General features: G+C 43.3%; 1 protein-coding gene and 1 long non-coding RNA gene across 6 annotated transcripts; both read right to left on the reverse strand.

The window, feature by feature from the left end:
* Positions 1-1874: 1874 nt before the first annotated feature.
* On the reverse strand, positions 1875-8317 carry LOC130376956 (uncharacterized). Of its 5 annotated transcripts, XR_008894112.1 has the most exons (10): positions 8066-8317; positions 4812-7922; positions 4470-4555; positions 4159-4256; positions 3728-3833; positions 3496-3576; positions 3324-3402; positions 3115-3250; positions 2770-2911; positions 1875-2614 (listed from the first exon to the last, which is right to left on the reverse strand). It is a non-coding gene; the product is annotated as an uncharacterized LOC130376956 (long non-coding RNA). The 5 variants fall into 5 exon arrangements; XR_008894111.1 differs by having other exon boundaries at positions 1876-2614; positions 4159-4230; positions 4470-7922; positions 8066-8316; XR_008894109.1 differs by having other exon boundaries at positions 1876-2614; positions 3728-3828; positions 4470-7922; positions 8066-8316.
* Positions 8318-9736: 1419 nt separating this feature from the next.
* Positions 9737-13334, reverse strand: LOC130376954 (protein adenylyltransferase SelO-like). Its single transcript, XM_056583885.1, has 6 exons — positions 13194-13334; positions 12947-13026; positions 12789-12832; positions 11753-11832; positions 11437-11541; positions 9737-11264 (listed from the first exon to the last, which is right to left on the reverse strand). The coding sequence occupies exons 1-6, from the start codon at positions 13284-13286 to the stop codon at positions 11178-11180; spliced, it is 489 nt and encodes a 162-aa protein (XP_056439860.1). The 5' UTR covers positions 13287-13334; the 3' UTR covers positions 9737-11177.
* Positions 13335-17803: the final 4469 nt, after the last annotated feature.

Here is a 17803-nt window from a genome sequence, read left to right on the forward strand (position 1 = left end):
TTTAAGTTTTTTATGTTTTGCTTAATTCACTTATATTGTCCTTTTTTGAGGCATTGCGAGAATTTGCACCCTCTACCGGTGGTGACGGTGCCACCCTTTGAATGGTTGCTGGTTCCGCATGACAAGAAGCCAGGCCAGCAGATACCATAATTTACCGCTCCGTCTGTGATCTCGACTTGCGCTCCGTCTGTGAACACTCTGTTGACAAACTCTGTTTGTGCCTGTGAAGCCTGCTGCGGCCTTCGCCTTTGGACTTTAAAGATGAACTGCAATGAAATTTAAAGTTGAGTTGATATAACAGATGTATTGTCTGCCTTCTCATTGGTACAATAACAAAAAATGGCTGAAAGTGCTAAAAGGGATACAATTGCACGGTGAAAGTGTTGTTTATGTTACGGGGCGCCGCCATGTTGGATTTCAATAATCAGCTACGTCACTGGCATGGTAACCTACTCCTACTCTGTGGCTCTAGCAGCCATAGCAGGTAATGAGTCAGACTCTGAGGCTCGCTGAAATGGCTGCGGAAAAGCAAATAACCAGGTCTACAGGAGGATCATACTGCATTGCTGCAGTAATCAATTATATAGGGCCAAGGCAACTGGGGTAATCATACATTTCCACAGGCTACCTTTGAATAGGAAACCATCCCTTATTACATGGCTGGCAGCCTTAAAACTGGCTAACCCTCCGATAGCCCCTGTCATGTCAGGCCCCGTCCACACGAAGCCAAAACGGGCGAAACCGTTCCGGTTTCGGAGTATCTCCGTAAAGACTGAGTCAAGCGAAACCGGCTAGATCTGTAGAAACGCTGTAGTACACATGCCAGGCCCATAAGGGGCGCTGCTTCTGCTACAGAAATCCAGAAGAAAATTAAATAAGAAGAAGAGGCGAGCATGCGCATAAAGGCTGCCCCCCGAACCACTAACAACACAAACAGTCAGTCAACAGTCTTAATAAATAATGGCTTAGCAACCCAACAAGGGACATGATCTGCTGCAGAACGATTACAAGCCTGTAGTCCGCCATCATCTTTGTTGTTGTGAGTTCTAAGACTCCGCGGGCTTAACAGTCATTGACTAGTGGGTCGAGGGTTGGGGCGATGACGTCATCGTTTACGGTTTCAGTCGGTTTCAGGCGTCCACACAAATCCAAAACGAAACCGGGTAGATTTGAAACCACCTCCGAGGGTGGTTTCAGAAGTTTACGGTTTCGGTCAGCGGATTCGCCGGCTTCGTGTGGACGGAAGGCCGAACCGTACAAGACCTTTATGGTTTCGCCATGGAATCGGCTTCGTGTGGACGGGGCCTCAAACTCCACAAGCTAGCACTCCGACCGTAAAGTGTATAAACTATTACTCCGACGATATCACACATCTATGTTTCCAACCTGCTAATTAAACCACGGCGGGTCTGTAAACAGAAGTTCCACATATGTTCCTTGGATGTCTGGGTTCAGGGTCTGCGTTCAGAGCCTAATCGACCAGGTAAACACGCGTCCTGCCGTCCCCCGAGCTCCAGGAAACCAAGTTCCAGGGTGATTTTAGCTCAGACGTCGTTCACTCAATACATTCATGATTGAATGTATTGAGTGACCACAGCTGACCTCAGATCTGGTGAACTGGGCTTTTATTTCTTTCACTTCATATGTTTCGACCAATCCTGTTGCTGGAGGCAGAGCTATTTGCAGACAAACTAGACCAGCCCATGAACATTTTAAAATGTAAACACAGACATTCCTGTATAATTAAGGTGTCTGACAGCTCCCTCTGCTGGACAACAGTCTCACACAAACTACATTTTCCGTTTGAACCAACGTAGCTATAGTACATTGACGTGAGACGGGTTGGTGGATTGAACGTGTTGTAGCAGAGAATGGCCTGCGGGGCAGTATGTACATTGTTGAATAGGCTTGAATTTAGTAGTAAAATGGAGGTTTCATATTTTTACAAAATGGATTATGTGAACATTGCTGAATATAATATATTAAATGTATTGCAGGAGTTTAGCTTGACATTAATTAAGTTAAAGGACAATTAAATGAACCGCACCAAACATGTAGAAGTCAATGTGGGATTTTAATATATAAACAAAAACACTTGACAGAAGTTTGATACAATTTTTTAAAGGAAAGCCGAGGAAAACATTCCCAAATGAATCTTTTCAAAATGTCACCACCATTCCGAAAGCAAGTGGAGAGGTTTGTGTAAAAGCAGTCCTCCCTGACCAGCTCTGTCCCTGACTCTAAACCCTGACTCTCAACCCTAACGCTAAACCCTCTGAGGGCAGGAAGACGCGCCTACCGTGTGAAGGTTTGAACCACAGAGAAGGAAGAAAATAGGAAGCAGGAGAGAGTAGTGAAGTAGTGAGGTTAGTGAAAGACGTGAGGGAAAGGCGTGTGGAAGCACACGGTTACATCTGGGGTCAAGAAGATCACTCCCACTGGAGGTCATTGATCCATCAGCCTCAGACTGCTGAGCTCAGCAGGTCTTCTGGAGGACGAGGCTCAGATGAACTGAGGAGACAGGACCAGCAGGATGTCAGGATCAGGGCGGGTTTAGCTCAGGTGTGTCTACCCCTGACCAAACAGGATCAGGTGAGGTTCAGCTCAGGTGCGACTGCCCGGACCAAACAAGGACATTGATTAGGTTCAATATTCAAAAGATGCAACATTATCTGAACCAAAGATAAGTCATTAAGGAGCAGGCAGGCTTTAGGGCACCTTGCTCAAGGACGCATCACTGTATTCTGAGGACTTGAACCTGGCACCTACCTAGTCCACTATGTCCAGATAATGCAAACTTATGAGGAATCCTTGATGGTAGTGCTGGTGGTCCTCAGGATTTGCCTTCCAGATGTACGGCTTCTCCATCAGTCCTCCAGATTCCTGGTCTGGTTACAAACGTAATTCGTCTCTAATGTAAGGAAGAAAACACAGTAGTAGTTTGTCTCTAATGAAAGGTAACAAACACAGGAGTAGTTGGGCTCTAATGGCGCGTAACAAATTAGCAGCTGTAGTTTGTCTGGTAAACAACCACAATAGTATGCTGTAACTTGTACTGGACAAACTTATCCTGCATTACAACAAGTCCACTCGGTTTATTTTAGGCAAACTTACGAAGGTTTATTTTAGGCAAACATCACTCCACCTGGTTGGTGGAGTGATGTCGTCCTCCAGAGTCTTGGCTCCTCCATCAGCTCTCCTCAGCCAGAGTCCTGGTCTGGAACAAACAGCGCGAGTCTGGCCCTAAAGTCTGGTAACAAACATGTAGTTTGTCTTATTTTTAAGCCCTTTATTTCCAGTTTGTTTGGTTAATACAACCTTACAATCCTTATTGGTAGAGTGATGGTCATCCTCCAGGTTCACCGCTCCCCTACCAGCTCGCCTCCGCTCTAGAAACACGTTCTAGTAAGAAAACACAGCGGCAGTTGGTTAATGTCAAAGCAACAGCTGTATTTTGCGCTTTAAGTCAACCATGTACAGTAAGTACAAACTTACGAGGTATCCTTGTTGGTCGATTCCTAGTCGTCCTCCAGCGTCTCAGCTCCTCCAGCAGCTCTCCTCAGACAGGGTCCTGGTCTGGAACAAACAGCGGAAGTCTTGCTTCAACATCTGGTAAAACAGATGTAGTCGTCTGGTATATATGGTACAAACGCTGGTAGTTTGTGGCAGTATTCTACGAGAAGTGGCAGTGAGGGTGATGATCACTTCCGAGTCAAGCTCCATCTACCCCACAACAGACGTCCTTCACCAGGCCGGGTCTCCACCAGCTCCTCCACAAGGCAGGGCCTTCAGCACGACTCCTCCATCAGCTCCTTCAGCCATGGATTCCTGGTCTGGTTGAAAACACAGTTGGTCTCAGCAATAAATCACCTGGGGACGCAACACACCCCACCTCCTGCATCTGAGGTTCACTTGTAAATTGGAAGACAAATTTAAACACTTAAATTAGACAACGTCTATAGATTGCCGCGTTCAGCAATTCATTCAATACGGTCGGAGCAGAACTCGTAACATTAATGGCTCATGTGACTCTTGCATAACCCCCGTATGAATTAACTCAAATCACAGCTTGGCACAGATTTAAAGTCATAAGATGATCAAAACCAGACCTAAACTACCGTGGATTTTAGTGTTTCAGATGAGCTTGGTGATGGTTACCCTATGGTCCGGTGCTGCAGGCCGCTGGTCTCCAGCCTCAGTCTCCTCAGTCCTCACGGCCTCGCCTTTCAGCTACAGCAGAAGGTTTATATCAGCATCTGCCCAAAAATAAACTTAATTGACTCATCCGAAACCGAGTTACACAATTAATTGAACTATTCTTTTATAACTCAAGGCTAGAAATGATTTGAGACCAGACATGAGCATCCCGTTTTTTGGGAATGAAGACAGAGCAGTCCACAAGTTTAAAGAAGTGGTTCAGGCCATGCATTGTAACTGACCTGAGAAGACTCACACACCAGAGCACTGACCTGTTCTCGGGGACTTCTGACAGGAGGTGGAGGTCTGGCTCTGGGTGAGGAGGTGGAGCTCTTGCTCTGGATGAGGAGGCAGACACCTTGGGACAAACTACATGTTACCTTTTTAACCTTGCACAGCTCTAGTATCTTCTACTGTAACATGTGGGAATGACGGCCATTTTTTTAGCTTCGATATTATCCAGTTGCTAACTCTGCACCAAAGTTGTTGTTTAACGTCAATTATATTGGGTAGGGTTTAACTTCTGTGGCAATAAATCACAGCAGATATTTAGAACGTACAAAAGGTGAAGTAACAAAGAACACTAAGCAGTATCGATATTAAATCAAATTTACTCAGCCATATTCAGGTGCTGGGTTCCTTGAAGAAATGTCAAATTGTCTTCCACCTTGAAATGATTTTCAGTCTTCACTGATGTAAAAAATGGGGCCGCAAGTAGAACGCCGTTCTGTACGCAGCGAGAGTCCCGTCAACGTGGTTAAAAGTACGGCGCAACCATTGGAAATTATCAACATACTGTACGACGTACATGTCAGTATGTATTTAATAAACTTAATTTGTTCAAGATAGGGGCAACAATTCCCCATGGAAACCGACTGAAATAGTTTCCGTTGGCAACGGCACGAGTTTACGCAAATACAAGCGAGAACGTTCCGCCAGATTCCCTTAGGGGACTCCCGTCCAACTAACTGCCAGGTGGTTTCTTATGGTTGTCAAGACTACAACGTTCTATGCTAACCATTGGGACTAAATCAAGTAACCACACTCAGAACCTTCCACGGCGGGAAGCACAAACCGTCCAACTGGAATCCGAACATTCCGGCCGGAACCAACCAAAGAAAAAACATAACCAGCGCCTCACCTTGAGCTGAACGGAGGAAGATCCTGAAGTCCAGCGATGGTCTTCATTAAAAATACAGCCAACAGACTTACCTTGAGGAGATCCGTTTGTTGCCGTTGGTCATTACTACTACTATGCACCCAGTGTGTACAAGTTATATCACTCAAAACCATACGAAGAAGCAAATTACCATGTACAACAACTTTAAACCTAAAATCCTGGAATCAGTACAAAAAAAATCAATACAAAACCATGTCTACATTTTACAATTATCTAGATTATTCAGGGTACAAACCATACAGAGCAAATCTAAACGTTGAGCTCACCGAGAGCCAACCATAGCCCTGCAACGTCACCCTGACCGCCTCATCACCAACAGCAAATCATGCCAGCCAGCCAACACATGTACAGCTCCAGTGAGAAGTGAGCATCTGAGTGAAAAGACTGCCCATATTAAAAAGCCCAATTCCTGAACTATCCAACCATCTTCATGGTTTAAAGATTTACAGACTTGACATTCCATTGTGTTCTAATCCCCTTAGTCTGCTCCCTCGTTACTTATAAAACTCTACATCGCCATCACTAGAGTGTTGCATCCTACTCATGGGCTGTGGTCTGAGTGAGCAGAGATGCATGCTGGGATACAGTGCTGTCTGAAGTCTTCAGTTCTATAGAAACGCCCCTCAGGAGAAACCAAGTGTTTGAGAATCTGTCGTGACATCAGTTACATGAAATGGAATATCCTTCAAGATGACGCCAGGATTCTCAGAGGAGAAAGGCCAAGAGGAAGATGTGTGGGTTCTTCCTCTCAGCCAGTAGAACACAACGGTCTTCATCAGAGTACAATGGAACACTCTGAAACATTCTCCTCTTTACATCTTGAAGCCCCAGTGAAGGTTCCCTTACCTCCTCAGCTGAAGAGTAACACTTCAGCTCGAAGAGCGCACTAGCTGGAGTTCCCGGATTTGTTCCGATCTAAGGGAACCAATCGTTCAGCTAGTCCTGTCCGAAACAAATACAGTTCAGCCTGAGAAGACGTGCAACTGAGAGCAAGACAAGATCCACAGGGCTCTCCATCAATCCAGCCAGGTAGGAAGAGCCGTCTCATTACAGGTCTGAGGGTCATCTTGAATATCCATTTAGGTCCCTTTCCAACGTCAGACTCTCCTTGTGGAATTCCTTTTGGTGTCCATCCTCCATTGATCCTGATTGGTGTAGTCCTAGTTTGAAGTCACTGATCTGAACACACCACTTGCATCCTTTTACACTTGAGTTGGGTACTCTCCTTCCTGCCCAGTGTTTTGGATATCGCTCCGGAGCGTCGCTCAGGGCTCTTCATGTCTACTGGAGGCCCTTAAGTAAACGTGTGGCCGTCCAACAGGTATGATTTAGTTGACCATTCCAATATCCCAAGCCCATCACGCAGACCCCCGTATGAACATTATCACTGTCAAAGCAAGGCGGACACACACACAGACCCCATGCCAGGTGTGAGTGGGAAACACACACACAGAACCCTAGCGATACTCAAAAATCTTCCATCTCATGTCAAACCCAAACACACACACACCACCACTGAGCCATAAAAGGCCAAACAATCATGCAGGGTAAAAACCTCATGCCAAATAACATTCCATCACCCCCCCCCCAGCTCTCCTGCCAGGGCACCCATAACAGAACAACCAATGTCTCCAGAGACGTAAATTATGTACAACATTCTTCAGTGGCGTCCCACATTGGTGATGGATTATGCTTGGCGTCTCCAAAATGTGTCCGAGGTTGATTCAACGTCTCTGAAGTCATGTCTTTGTAGTCGAGTGGTTTCCTGAATGCAAACGGTGCAGCTTTAGTCAGCCTGAGGACAGGAAGGAGGTCATCTGTTCAGAAGACCACCCAGTGGAGGGGGGTGGCTCTTGAGGAGCAGGATCCATCTGGGGATGGCCCCAGATTAAGACCTTCTTGGAAATGAAACTGTTCCTGAGGAGTCACGATGCCTGGAGGGGACTGTTGAATGTGTTCCATGGTTCCGTGTCAGACTGAAGTTGTGTTTCAGTCGTTGAGATGAGGAGCCCCCTCATCTCCCCCTGGTGTTTCTCCTTCTGAACCCCTGTCTCCATCTTTAAGAACATTCCAGTCCATGTAACTGACGTCACGACAGTTTCTCAAACACTCGGTTTCCCTTGAGGGGGCGTGTCTACAGACCTGTAGACTTCAGACATCTCTGTATCCCAGTATGCACCTCTGCTCACTCAGACCTCACCCTCATTAGTAAAGCAAGACTCACGTGAAGAAGATGCAGAGCTCAGGAGAGTAGAATGAAAGAAGACTGAAGATATCAGAACCCAACCTATTACTCTAGCTTACAACAATAACTTGGAGCCTGTAACCATTTTAACAAATCATTAAAACCAACATAAACCAAACACCTAAGTAACCCATGAACCAATAAAACATCCTTAATACTCAGGTAACAGGTTAACTCACCAGGAAGTCAAAATACAATGTGCCCAAGAGTAATGAGAAATGAATGACTTACAGTTTGCAGTTATGCTTCATGGTTAAGTTGGGATACTCACAGAACTGCAGTTAAATATCCATGATAGACCTTTGAAGGAAGGAACAGTTTACTCATGGTCCAAATTTCAAATGAGACTTAACCACCACAATCCCCGGTTTCCTTCACACATTATCAGTGATTTATATTCAACATACAAGTCCAATAGTTGTGCTTTGCCACACAATACTCACATCAGGTTCAGATGAGATGCTCTTCTTTACTTCAAAAAGTCTTTAACCGGTTCCCTTTTAAGTGAAACGCACCAGATGCTTCTCAGCTGCCTCTCGCTCCTGGTCTTCTGCCGAATGTCAGTCCTCCTGCTCCTTTTAAAATGGCTCCTCTGCCTCCGGCCAGGTGTCCCCCAATCTCGCTGATTGGGGAGAGAGTGATGCTCTTCGTCGCCACTCAGTGGGTGGCGGCGGTATACGCCGTCAATCACCCCACCTCAGACCCGCCCGGGCCGAGGTTTAAGTGGCGGGATGCCACAACACGCACACACCATAGGTATACACCATATAGATACGCACACACCATAGTTACACACCATATAGATACACACCATAAAGATAAACACACCAAATAGACACACACCAAAGATTAACTTATCATAGATACAATCTAGATACCACCCCCACACACACACACACACACACGCACACGCACACACGCACGCACGCACGCACGCACACACACACACACACACACACACACACACACACACACACACACAAACACACACACACACACACACACACACACACACATACACACACAAAAGATACACTTAGGGCTTAACCCAGAGTGAAAATGAAAATGCTGCGCGCCAAATTTATGTGTATGCTTTATTGTGCATGCAAACTTTTTCATAATGCTTTATCTAAATAAACGAAATATGCGGTTTATTATAGCTTTGAATAGCTACCTGACTGCTATGCTATCCCAAAATGTCTAAAGTTCCATTCAAGTTATTGCAAATGAATACAAGTGAGGCAGACCTTACACACACACACACACACACACACACACACACACACACACACACACACACACACACACACACACACACACACACACACACACACACACACACACACACACACACACACACACACACACACACACGCGCACAGATCTGACTGGGGATAGGATAGGTTAATACACTTGAGGTGGTAAACAGGTTGTTGTTTATTCTCTTGCCAGAAGGACTATGTATATCTAGACTAGGTACTTATAAATGTTTATGAATATTTTATTTTTATTTTTCTCCCAAAGATCATATTCGGGGCTAATTAAATAACATCCGAGGCTTTATCCCTGAATAAAACAGCATAGGGACGCCACTGCCTTAAGCTAACATATTTATCCACCATAGCAGACACTTTAAATAATAGTTAGAATTACATGCAACTTATTTCAAATTTCAAATAGTATACATACAATTATATATAAAGGAAAATATACGAAAATGAAATGGCTGAAGTGCAAAATTATGATGTAGTCGAGTACAAACAGTCTACTCTCATTGCAGTCTTTGGAAGTTAATTCTGACTGATATACTGTTATCTTCCACAGCATGACTTAACACATCTCAGGAAGTGGTGGTGCTCCACTTTGTTGGAGAATCTCCATACTGAAGGGAGATTCTGAAGCAGATTTCCTGTGAATTCCAATATTAACACAACCTTAACAATGACCTACAAAAACTATTTGTGTGTGTGTGTGTGTGTGTTTGTGTTCAGTCATTGCAGACGGTTTGCTTATTTCACGGAGGAGGGCAGAGAGATGGCAAGAGGAACCTATCTTCGCTATCCCTAGGAAGCGCAAAGTGTCCGAAATGAAGGAGACGTAATATTTGTCTTTTCTTTATTTTTTATAGGTTTGTTTGAAGAGAAGAGCAGAAAATAAAATTCATAATAATGGATACCAATTCCAAGAAACATATTATTTGAATCGAAATGAAATCATATATTGGTTATTAAGCACACAATATACACCGCAAGAAATTAAAAAGGCAGACGTTTTTTGCAAAGCAAACAATTTCTGTTCCCTCTTTCTTCATTTGTCACGTGAAGTCGTTCCCCATTTTGTTCTACTTTCCCCATCAATGCCAGTACGTTTTTTTTTTATTATATCAATATTAATTTAAACAAAAAGAAATAAATATAAAGAGAAAAGTCGACTCTCTCTAGCTTTCAATTCAATCCTGTTATTTGTTAGTTTTAATCCGACTGTACATTACTTTGAAAGGATGAACCTCAGTTTTGTGATTTAGACCTCACTTGACCTCACTCCCAGAGGTCCACGGTGTAATGTTTTTTTTCACCACTGGGATGCTGACGGCGTTACCCGCCTACACAGACCTTACTCGATCTGGTTCCTGGCCCCTGAGAGTCTAAGCAGTGTCTCCAATTCAATACAATGACTGTATAGGGGGTTAGACTCCCAGTGGAAACGTTCTGGGTTCAATAGCCTTCGTGTAGGCATCCTTGATCAGGATGCCAAACCCAAACCTGTACCTTAAAGACCTGTGTCTGAATACACTGGAGGCCGCTTTGGATGAAAGCGAATGCTCAATGACATACGTGAGTAATTAATTTGAGCACCTTGCACATGTTTCAGCGATCAAAGCAACGCTTGGAAGAATCTTTTGGGGGAAATGAGCGACAGGTAGGCCTACTATTGTATATTTGTTGTTGAAGTATTTGAATGTCTACATCAGCAAAGAAAGAAATAATAAAATACACCATGTTTCTATGATACCTTGGATCCAGTTAGATTTTATCAGAAAACATGATCTGTTCATGTGTTTTAATAAATTATAAAAAATAAAATAAACATTTTAGGCTTCATGAGATTGCAGAGTGCTTTGGAAAAACCTTCAGACATCTATAATTTTTTAATAAAATGTCTTCCTTAGACGCAATCAGGCATTTCTTACGTCTCCATGGTCAATTGACTGCTTATTGGCAGATTTTGATATGAACACAGGACATTGTACAGGATATATGAACACATGAAATGGGACAGAAATCTGGTGCCAAAAATCCTGAGGTGAAATCAACACATCATGACACAAGAAACAGACATTCACACGGTGTAGTAAAGTGTAAAATAATATCTGCAGGCTGATTTGATGGTGAGTTTTATTTTTGTTGTTTATGCGATTGGTATCAATATAGTCAACATAAAGATCCATTTCGCAAATTAATTAAGAATTTACTGTTTTATCTTCTCCTTAAATGTACACACATATTCCCTGTGGATGCTATGCTACGTTGCATGTTAGGGCACTTAGCATGCTAGCTAGCAGAGAGATTCGGACACAGAGCCTCTGATGCTCAGCCTACCCTGGGGAAGTAACGGATGAAAATATCCAAGTTCTCCGTATTTCTGTCCAACAGGAAATAAAAGGGAGGGAATGATGAGTTCTCAGGTGGCTCTGACCTTTAAGTTTGAGGTCAGCTGACATTTTCAGAAACAAAAACTCTTGTAGTTTCATACACACAGATCGGTGTGTCTGAAACAATGACAGATGTTCTTCCAATCAGGAAGAGCAGCTGACCTTTAACCTCCGCCCCCACAGCGGAGGCCGCGCTGCATAGCCTGTCTCCTCTGCAGCGTCTTGCACTATGAAGGGCTTCCCCAGAACATCATGTAACAGCACCACCTGGTGGTCAGAAGTGGAAAATACACTACATAGAATCATGTCATGCAAGATGGTAAAAACGGATACAATCTTGATACAAAAAAACACATGAAAACATAAGAATGTATCATCTTAAAGTAGTCATTCATGCCTATTTTTTTTAACAATATTGATGAATTCAAATCACAGACCGAACTGTATGGTCAAGAAGCTTCTGAAGCGTTTTACAAACCTCTGAAAAGTCGTTGGTCTCTGCCTTCCTGGTGGCCGACTCAGCCATCCAGTTCCTCAGGACGTACCTGGGGTTCACACCTGTGGATACATTCACAGCACTTTAGAAGGGTTGACCTTGAATCTTGGCGACTCAAAACTTTGATAGGAAGACATATGTCTTTAATAGTCGAGAAGCCGAAACTGTTGCCGGTTGACAGTGGGACATTCCAGGGAGTGATACAAAAACTCGGCGTCTAGAAGGAAAAGCCTAGAAGTTATGCAATGTTTTCTTTGTGGGGCTGGCTTAATGATTAGGTCTTCTGTATGCAATCTGCTGTGTTATGTTTAAACAACACAAAATTATTGAGCACTATTGAGCCGCAAAAATGTGTATCTCAAGTTAATCCATGATCAGTGGATGATGGGTCTAGCCTGATCAATCAGATTAGACGCTGAGAAATCATACTCGCGGATACTACCCGAGTTTACTCTCTTCTTTAAGCGTCTTTAAAATGGAATTCGGGGGGAGTACTTGTATTTAACTGTTTTGGTAAAGAAAATCAATAGTAAAATGTTACAATATAAATAAAATAATAACAGTCCTTCAACCAATCAGACCAACGATCGCAACAATCGCTTCCCTGTCATCATTGTGTTAAACCAGCCAATAGCGCGCCAGGGGGAAAAACCAGCTTGGTGATTGGCTCTAGTAAAAGCGGATTGGAAACGGAAAGAAATGTATTGCCCTCCAGCCCCTGCTGCCGAGCGAATTCAAATCACTGCAGAACGGGCTGGGGGTACCCAGTCCAACACCGTAGCCTATCTCAACAATAACCGCATTTCATATATTTATTTTTATTTCAATATTTATACTTAAAAATATATTGTAATAAAATAAAAATTATAAAATAAAAATTGAAGCGGACTCAATTTGTGGTGCTCAGTGTTGATTCTGTGGCGCTGCGCCACACATTGGTCTATGTATGGGAAACACTGCAGATTCTTGAAAAATAAACCATATGTTGGGCTGAAATCGGGTGATTTGATGAACTTACTCTTCATCCGGTGCCGTCGATCCTCGTCATCATCGCCTTCCTGTCTGGAAAGACAGACCAAAAGGTCAAATCACAGAAAGTACAATCGAGACCAGCTAAACAATACGTTTGAGGAAGAGATGCAATGTTGAGAAGAGACATGACGTTGTCTTGCTCACCTGGCCAGCCTGAGCAGGTACAACCTCGACCAATCAGAGAACAGCTGGTGGGACGAGAGGTCATGAAGAGCCCACGTCACCTACAGAGAGAGAGGAGGCATCAAAATCCCTGCTTGCACAGTAAATGCAATTTGGCAACTTTAACAAAAATAATGCAACATTTTGACTTGCGTTGTATGTTAGTAAAGTCTGGTGAGTCAGACAGACTGGGAGAGAAACAGGTAAGCGTGAGAACGTGATTGAGGACCTGAGTGAAGCCACCGCGGTGAAGCTGCTGCACTGACGCCTCGCTGAGCTGTCTGAAGGTCATGGTGAAGTCTGACCCCGTGTCCTCCATCATCTACCTCGCAGCCAATCCGAGGACATATACACACAAGCAGCCAATCAGAGGGTAGATATACACACAGCCAATCAGAGAGCAGATATACACACAAGCAGCCAAACAGAGAAGAGAGAGACTAATGATACAATTAATATTATACTTAAGCAATAGATCACGCCAGGCTGTGGTATGTGCTCATCATACCACTGTTATGGGCCGTTGTCCGGCCCCGACGCGCAGCGGAGGGCCGGCGACCCCCTTCACAGTGGTATAATGAGCACATGCCACTGACTGAAGTGATCTATTGCTTTTATACAACGGTTACTGTTATGGCGAAACGAAAGTCATAGACACACTACATTTAAAAAGAAACCAAGAAAGTCAAAGTAGCCGTTTTATTAAAGACTACCAAAAAGTAGTCCCTCCTGGCTGCCTTCAAAATGCACGACGGTCGCTATGCAACACACTTTAGCGTCCCTCCGAGAGAACGGTTGTAACGGTTTCCACTTCAAGGCGCGGAGTGATACTTTCACAAAATGATCGGGCGTCATAGCAGTTATGTATACGCTCATTATACAACAGTTAGGAACCAATCAGATCGCTGGATTTAGGCCCCCCGTTGTATAATTACACATAACCAATGGTGGTTATGCATACACACACACACACACACACACACACACACACACACACACACACACACACACACACACACACACACACACACACACACACACACACACACACACACACACACACACAATAGTGTGTCATGTCTGGTTACTTGAGTCTTACTTCTCAGAGGGTTGCTATCCCCAGGATGTGGGACAGCACAACTCTAGAGAACTACATTCATGTGTGGCTCAGTGAATGATAATTCAATTTCTCTCCCTCTCTCCACAATAAAAAAAAATATTGAAAATACCTGAAGTAAACAACCAGAAGAGCAGGAGCATGAGTGCTTTATGATATTGTTGGGAAGAAATCAGATACATTTTAACAAATTACCAAGTCATTTCCAGCATTGAATTTTGATCAAGTTGGTTGAGTATAAAAAATATAAATAAAAAGCAGGGCTCATTTTTATCTGATTTTTATCTTTCAATAATAATTTGTTCTATGGATCGTTATTTGCTTGATTACTAAAAATTGCATGAAAGATCCCTTATCTTACTAAACAGACATCTTTTCACAGTGATGGTGGGACCTGAGTAGAACGAATTGTATTGCTCTTAATCACAGTTACAGTCTCAAAGGGCTTCACAGGCCCACATTGTAGGATTCTAAATACTGGCTAAACGTATTGAAAACTCATATCAAAACATATACTTAATGTAGAAGTGTGTGTTACGACAAGCCCTACCTCAGGAGAACGTGACAATAGATGGAGTCAACCCATTAAAAGTAGTAATTTATTAAAGAAACGTTGAAATCAAAAAATATCAGAATGAGGGATGAAAAACATTTTTTTGTTAATGTAAGCATTACGTAAGGTCAAAGATCCAATGAGATTGGATACCGAAATTTTCACGTTGATCTATTAATATATATACAATTGATTAATGTAGCGCAATAATGGTGATGAAAATCACAGGATCACCATACTCAAATATATATACCATTAATAAGATGCAAAGATCCCATATTTATGATAGAGAAGTGGAAAACAGAAGAAAACAGCCTTAGGATGTTCAGCAAACAATCAGCCATCCTATTGTCCTGTTTCAACTGGATGAATCAGACACTATATTCAGTAACACTATTTAAATGCTGCTGCCCTTACTGGTTCACACTCTGGGGTGTTTATTTGACGGCGCTTACAGCTCTGAGGTTCCTCCCATCTCCGTCTGGTCCTCGTCCCTGAAAGAAAACAGAGGAGATATGAACTTCTGTCTCCCTGTAAAGCAGATCCATTAAGTTACAAAACATAGAGTCTATGTTGTCCACAGAGTAAAGGGCCTCATCTGTGTGATCTGATTGGACACAGGAGCAAGCCAATCAGTGAGTTACTTACTGGTTGTCTGAGGAGGAGGTGTGGATGATGGCACAGTGATGGCCATCCTGCTCTTCTATTGGTTCTCTCTGTGCTGCATGAGCCAAGCGATTGGTCAGAGCTGGGACATTTTCATACACAGGAACAGGAAGTAGCTGATGGAGAATGAGGACAGAAGAGAACATTTAACACAACACTTTACACTTCCTGAACACAGTAATGAAGCTCATGTGTTTCTGGTTCATTAAGAGCCGTTTGGTGGTTCCTATTGGTCCCACCATGCATTTTAGCAAAAATCACATTGTCAAGTCGTGACTCTTAAATCAGAGATGAATTCCACTGAAATCTATTAGTGGAAAAGCACAGAAGACCTGACAATGTTGCTGAAGCACCATGGTAATGTGGCACAGCAAGTAACCAGGAGCTGTTCTATTATTAATATCATACATATGGTTTAGCTTCAGCTGGTTCACATGATGCCCCTGGAGGAGACTGGCATGTTTAAACTCCTGGGATCCTATGTGTGTTCTTTGAAAGGCATTTAAGATGTATCTGATTACATTGTTCTGAATAACTTTCACAATTTTTTTTAGTTTCTGTGATGAACCAGTGTACCAGGGCCCTCCTTCCCGAAAGCATCGTTAGCCTAAGTTGATCGTGAAGTGCGTCGTACGAGCATCGTTTAGTTTTCACACCTTTTCCCGAAAGCATCGTTGGTAACGAATGACGTGAAAACGCTCATAGCCAGCGAGGACTCCAGGGTTACTCTTAGGATGCTAAGAGCATCGTTAGCCTACTATAGCCTCAGTGGCTTCACCAGCGGACATTCTGTGTATTGGATGCGTTTTATTAAAACACATCCAATACCACGGAATGCCCAGCTGGCGCGATTTCGCAACCAAAAACAGTGGTTACCGTCGATATATTACTCCTAGATTACTGATGTAAACATCAAAGCTAGAGACATGTTAGAAGTCAACAACAACATAATTTAGTGCAGCAATTTAAAATTCCAAAAATACATGCGCAGCCAAAAATCTATTAATCAAACGCCACGTCACAAGGCATATAATAAAATCAAATGATTCCATTGCTCTTGTGTCGGAGGTCGCTTGGAGCTGCACTTGCTTTCTCCCTCAGATTTTAGTTCAACCATCGTGGTTAAAATATCCTCATATTGATCAATGACAGAAGACATAGGCTACTGTAGACATCATGCTGAGACCAGCGGGTGTCGGAGAATTTCTGCAGGCGTTTTTTGTTGCAATTGTTTGCATTAAGCACTGTAGGCGCTTCGGTGAGGCTGGAGTTGATTATTTATTGGACCGTGTCTAGACACTAACGAACATCCCTGACCATAGTTAATTGCGTTTGTAGTCTATACTCAGACGTGAACTCATTATTGCATGCGGGTGTCTTCATTCATAAAAAAATTAAAACATTCGGGAGTATGCAAGAATACAAATTATTCTAAAGAGGTCTAGCAGGGCAGGGCTCGAAAAACTCCAGGCAATGATTTCCAGACCCACCGAGTGGCATTGGACAGTAAGTACGTCAATCAAACGGTCGTACTGCACCCCCCCTTCCCCCCGCACGTGACCCCTTCGTGCACGTACTCAAAGCTCGTGACCCAGAGCAAGCTTCTGTTTGTTGTTATCCTGCGGTAGCTACTGGAGCTAGCTAACTAGCTAATGGCTCGCTCTCGCGCATCTGTGTTCGCGCTCGTGCATGATTGCGCGTCCATGTACTTGGAATGGGTGGAGTCAGAATCAGCGTTGAAGGAGAGGGGGTAGGACCATTTGAGTTGTGTATTTTCAAAATCTGCTGTTGTTTCGCAAATCCCATACACAATTGACATTCTTACTGTCCAATGCCACTCGGTGGGTCTGTAAATCATTGGCTGGAGTTTTTCGAGCCCTGCCCGTTCCACAGATGATTGACTTGTTTAATTTTCATTTCAGTACTTCTAACTCAGTGGCTGTAAGTGGGTTATGATAAGGATTTCAAGTAATTTTGCAAAAATGGCCAAAAAAGAGAATCCCATACCCAACCTTTAACGAGGAGTTTCAGAAAACGCTCCATAGAAATCAGGATGGTTCGCAAGATCCATCGTGAGAATGATCGTACGAGCGAAGATCCATCGTTATCGGGAAACGAGGCCCAGGCTTGGCATGCACAATCATTATGGCACTGAATAAAGGCTATAAGCAACAGTTCTCTAACTCTTAATTAAATTATTTAGAGTGGCAACAGAAGAATGCTAACCAGGTCACCAGATAATCATTTGTTGATTGTCGCTCCAAGATAAGGGACGTAGATCTAACAGGACCATTCCAGTGTAATCTTCTCTGATGCTTTCCATCTTTATATCATAATAAACAAGTTGAGTGAGACAAGTGTCTGCGTAATGTGTCTTCTTGAACCAGACTGTAGACAGATAGTCCGTGCTTCCTGTGCTGACTTGCTGTCCTGCTCAAAACTCCCATAGATAGGGGGACCATTATTTCCAGAGCTAAAAGCCAACTCTGAGACAAAGGCAAAG

The sequence above is a fragment of the Gadus chalcogrammus genome, chromosome 23, assembly GCF_026213295.1.
Source record: "Gadus chalcogrammus isolate NIFS_2021 chromosome 23, NIFS_Gcha_1.0, whole genome shotgun sequence".
Lineage (NCBI taxonomy): Eukaryota > Metazoa > Chordata > Actinopteri > Gadiformes > Gadidae > Gadus > Gadus chalcogrammus.

Coding starts and splice junctions, on each gene's coding strand:
- LOC130376954 (XM_056583885.1), bottom strand. CDS start 13,286: ATGATGGAGGACACGGGGTCAGACTTCACCATGACCTTCAGACAGCTC. Junction 11,833..12,788: donor TCGACGGCACCGGATGAAGA/GTAAGTTCATCA, acceptor ATGTATCCACAG/GTGTGAACCCCAGGTACGTC. Junction 11,265..11,436: donor TGTGGGGGCGGAGGTTAAAG/GTCAGCTGCTCT, acceptor CCTGTTGGACAG/AAATACGGAGAACTTGGATA.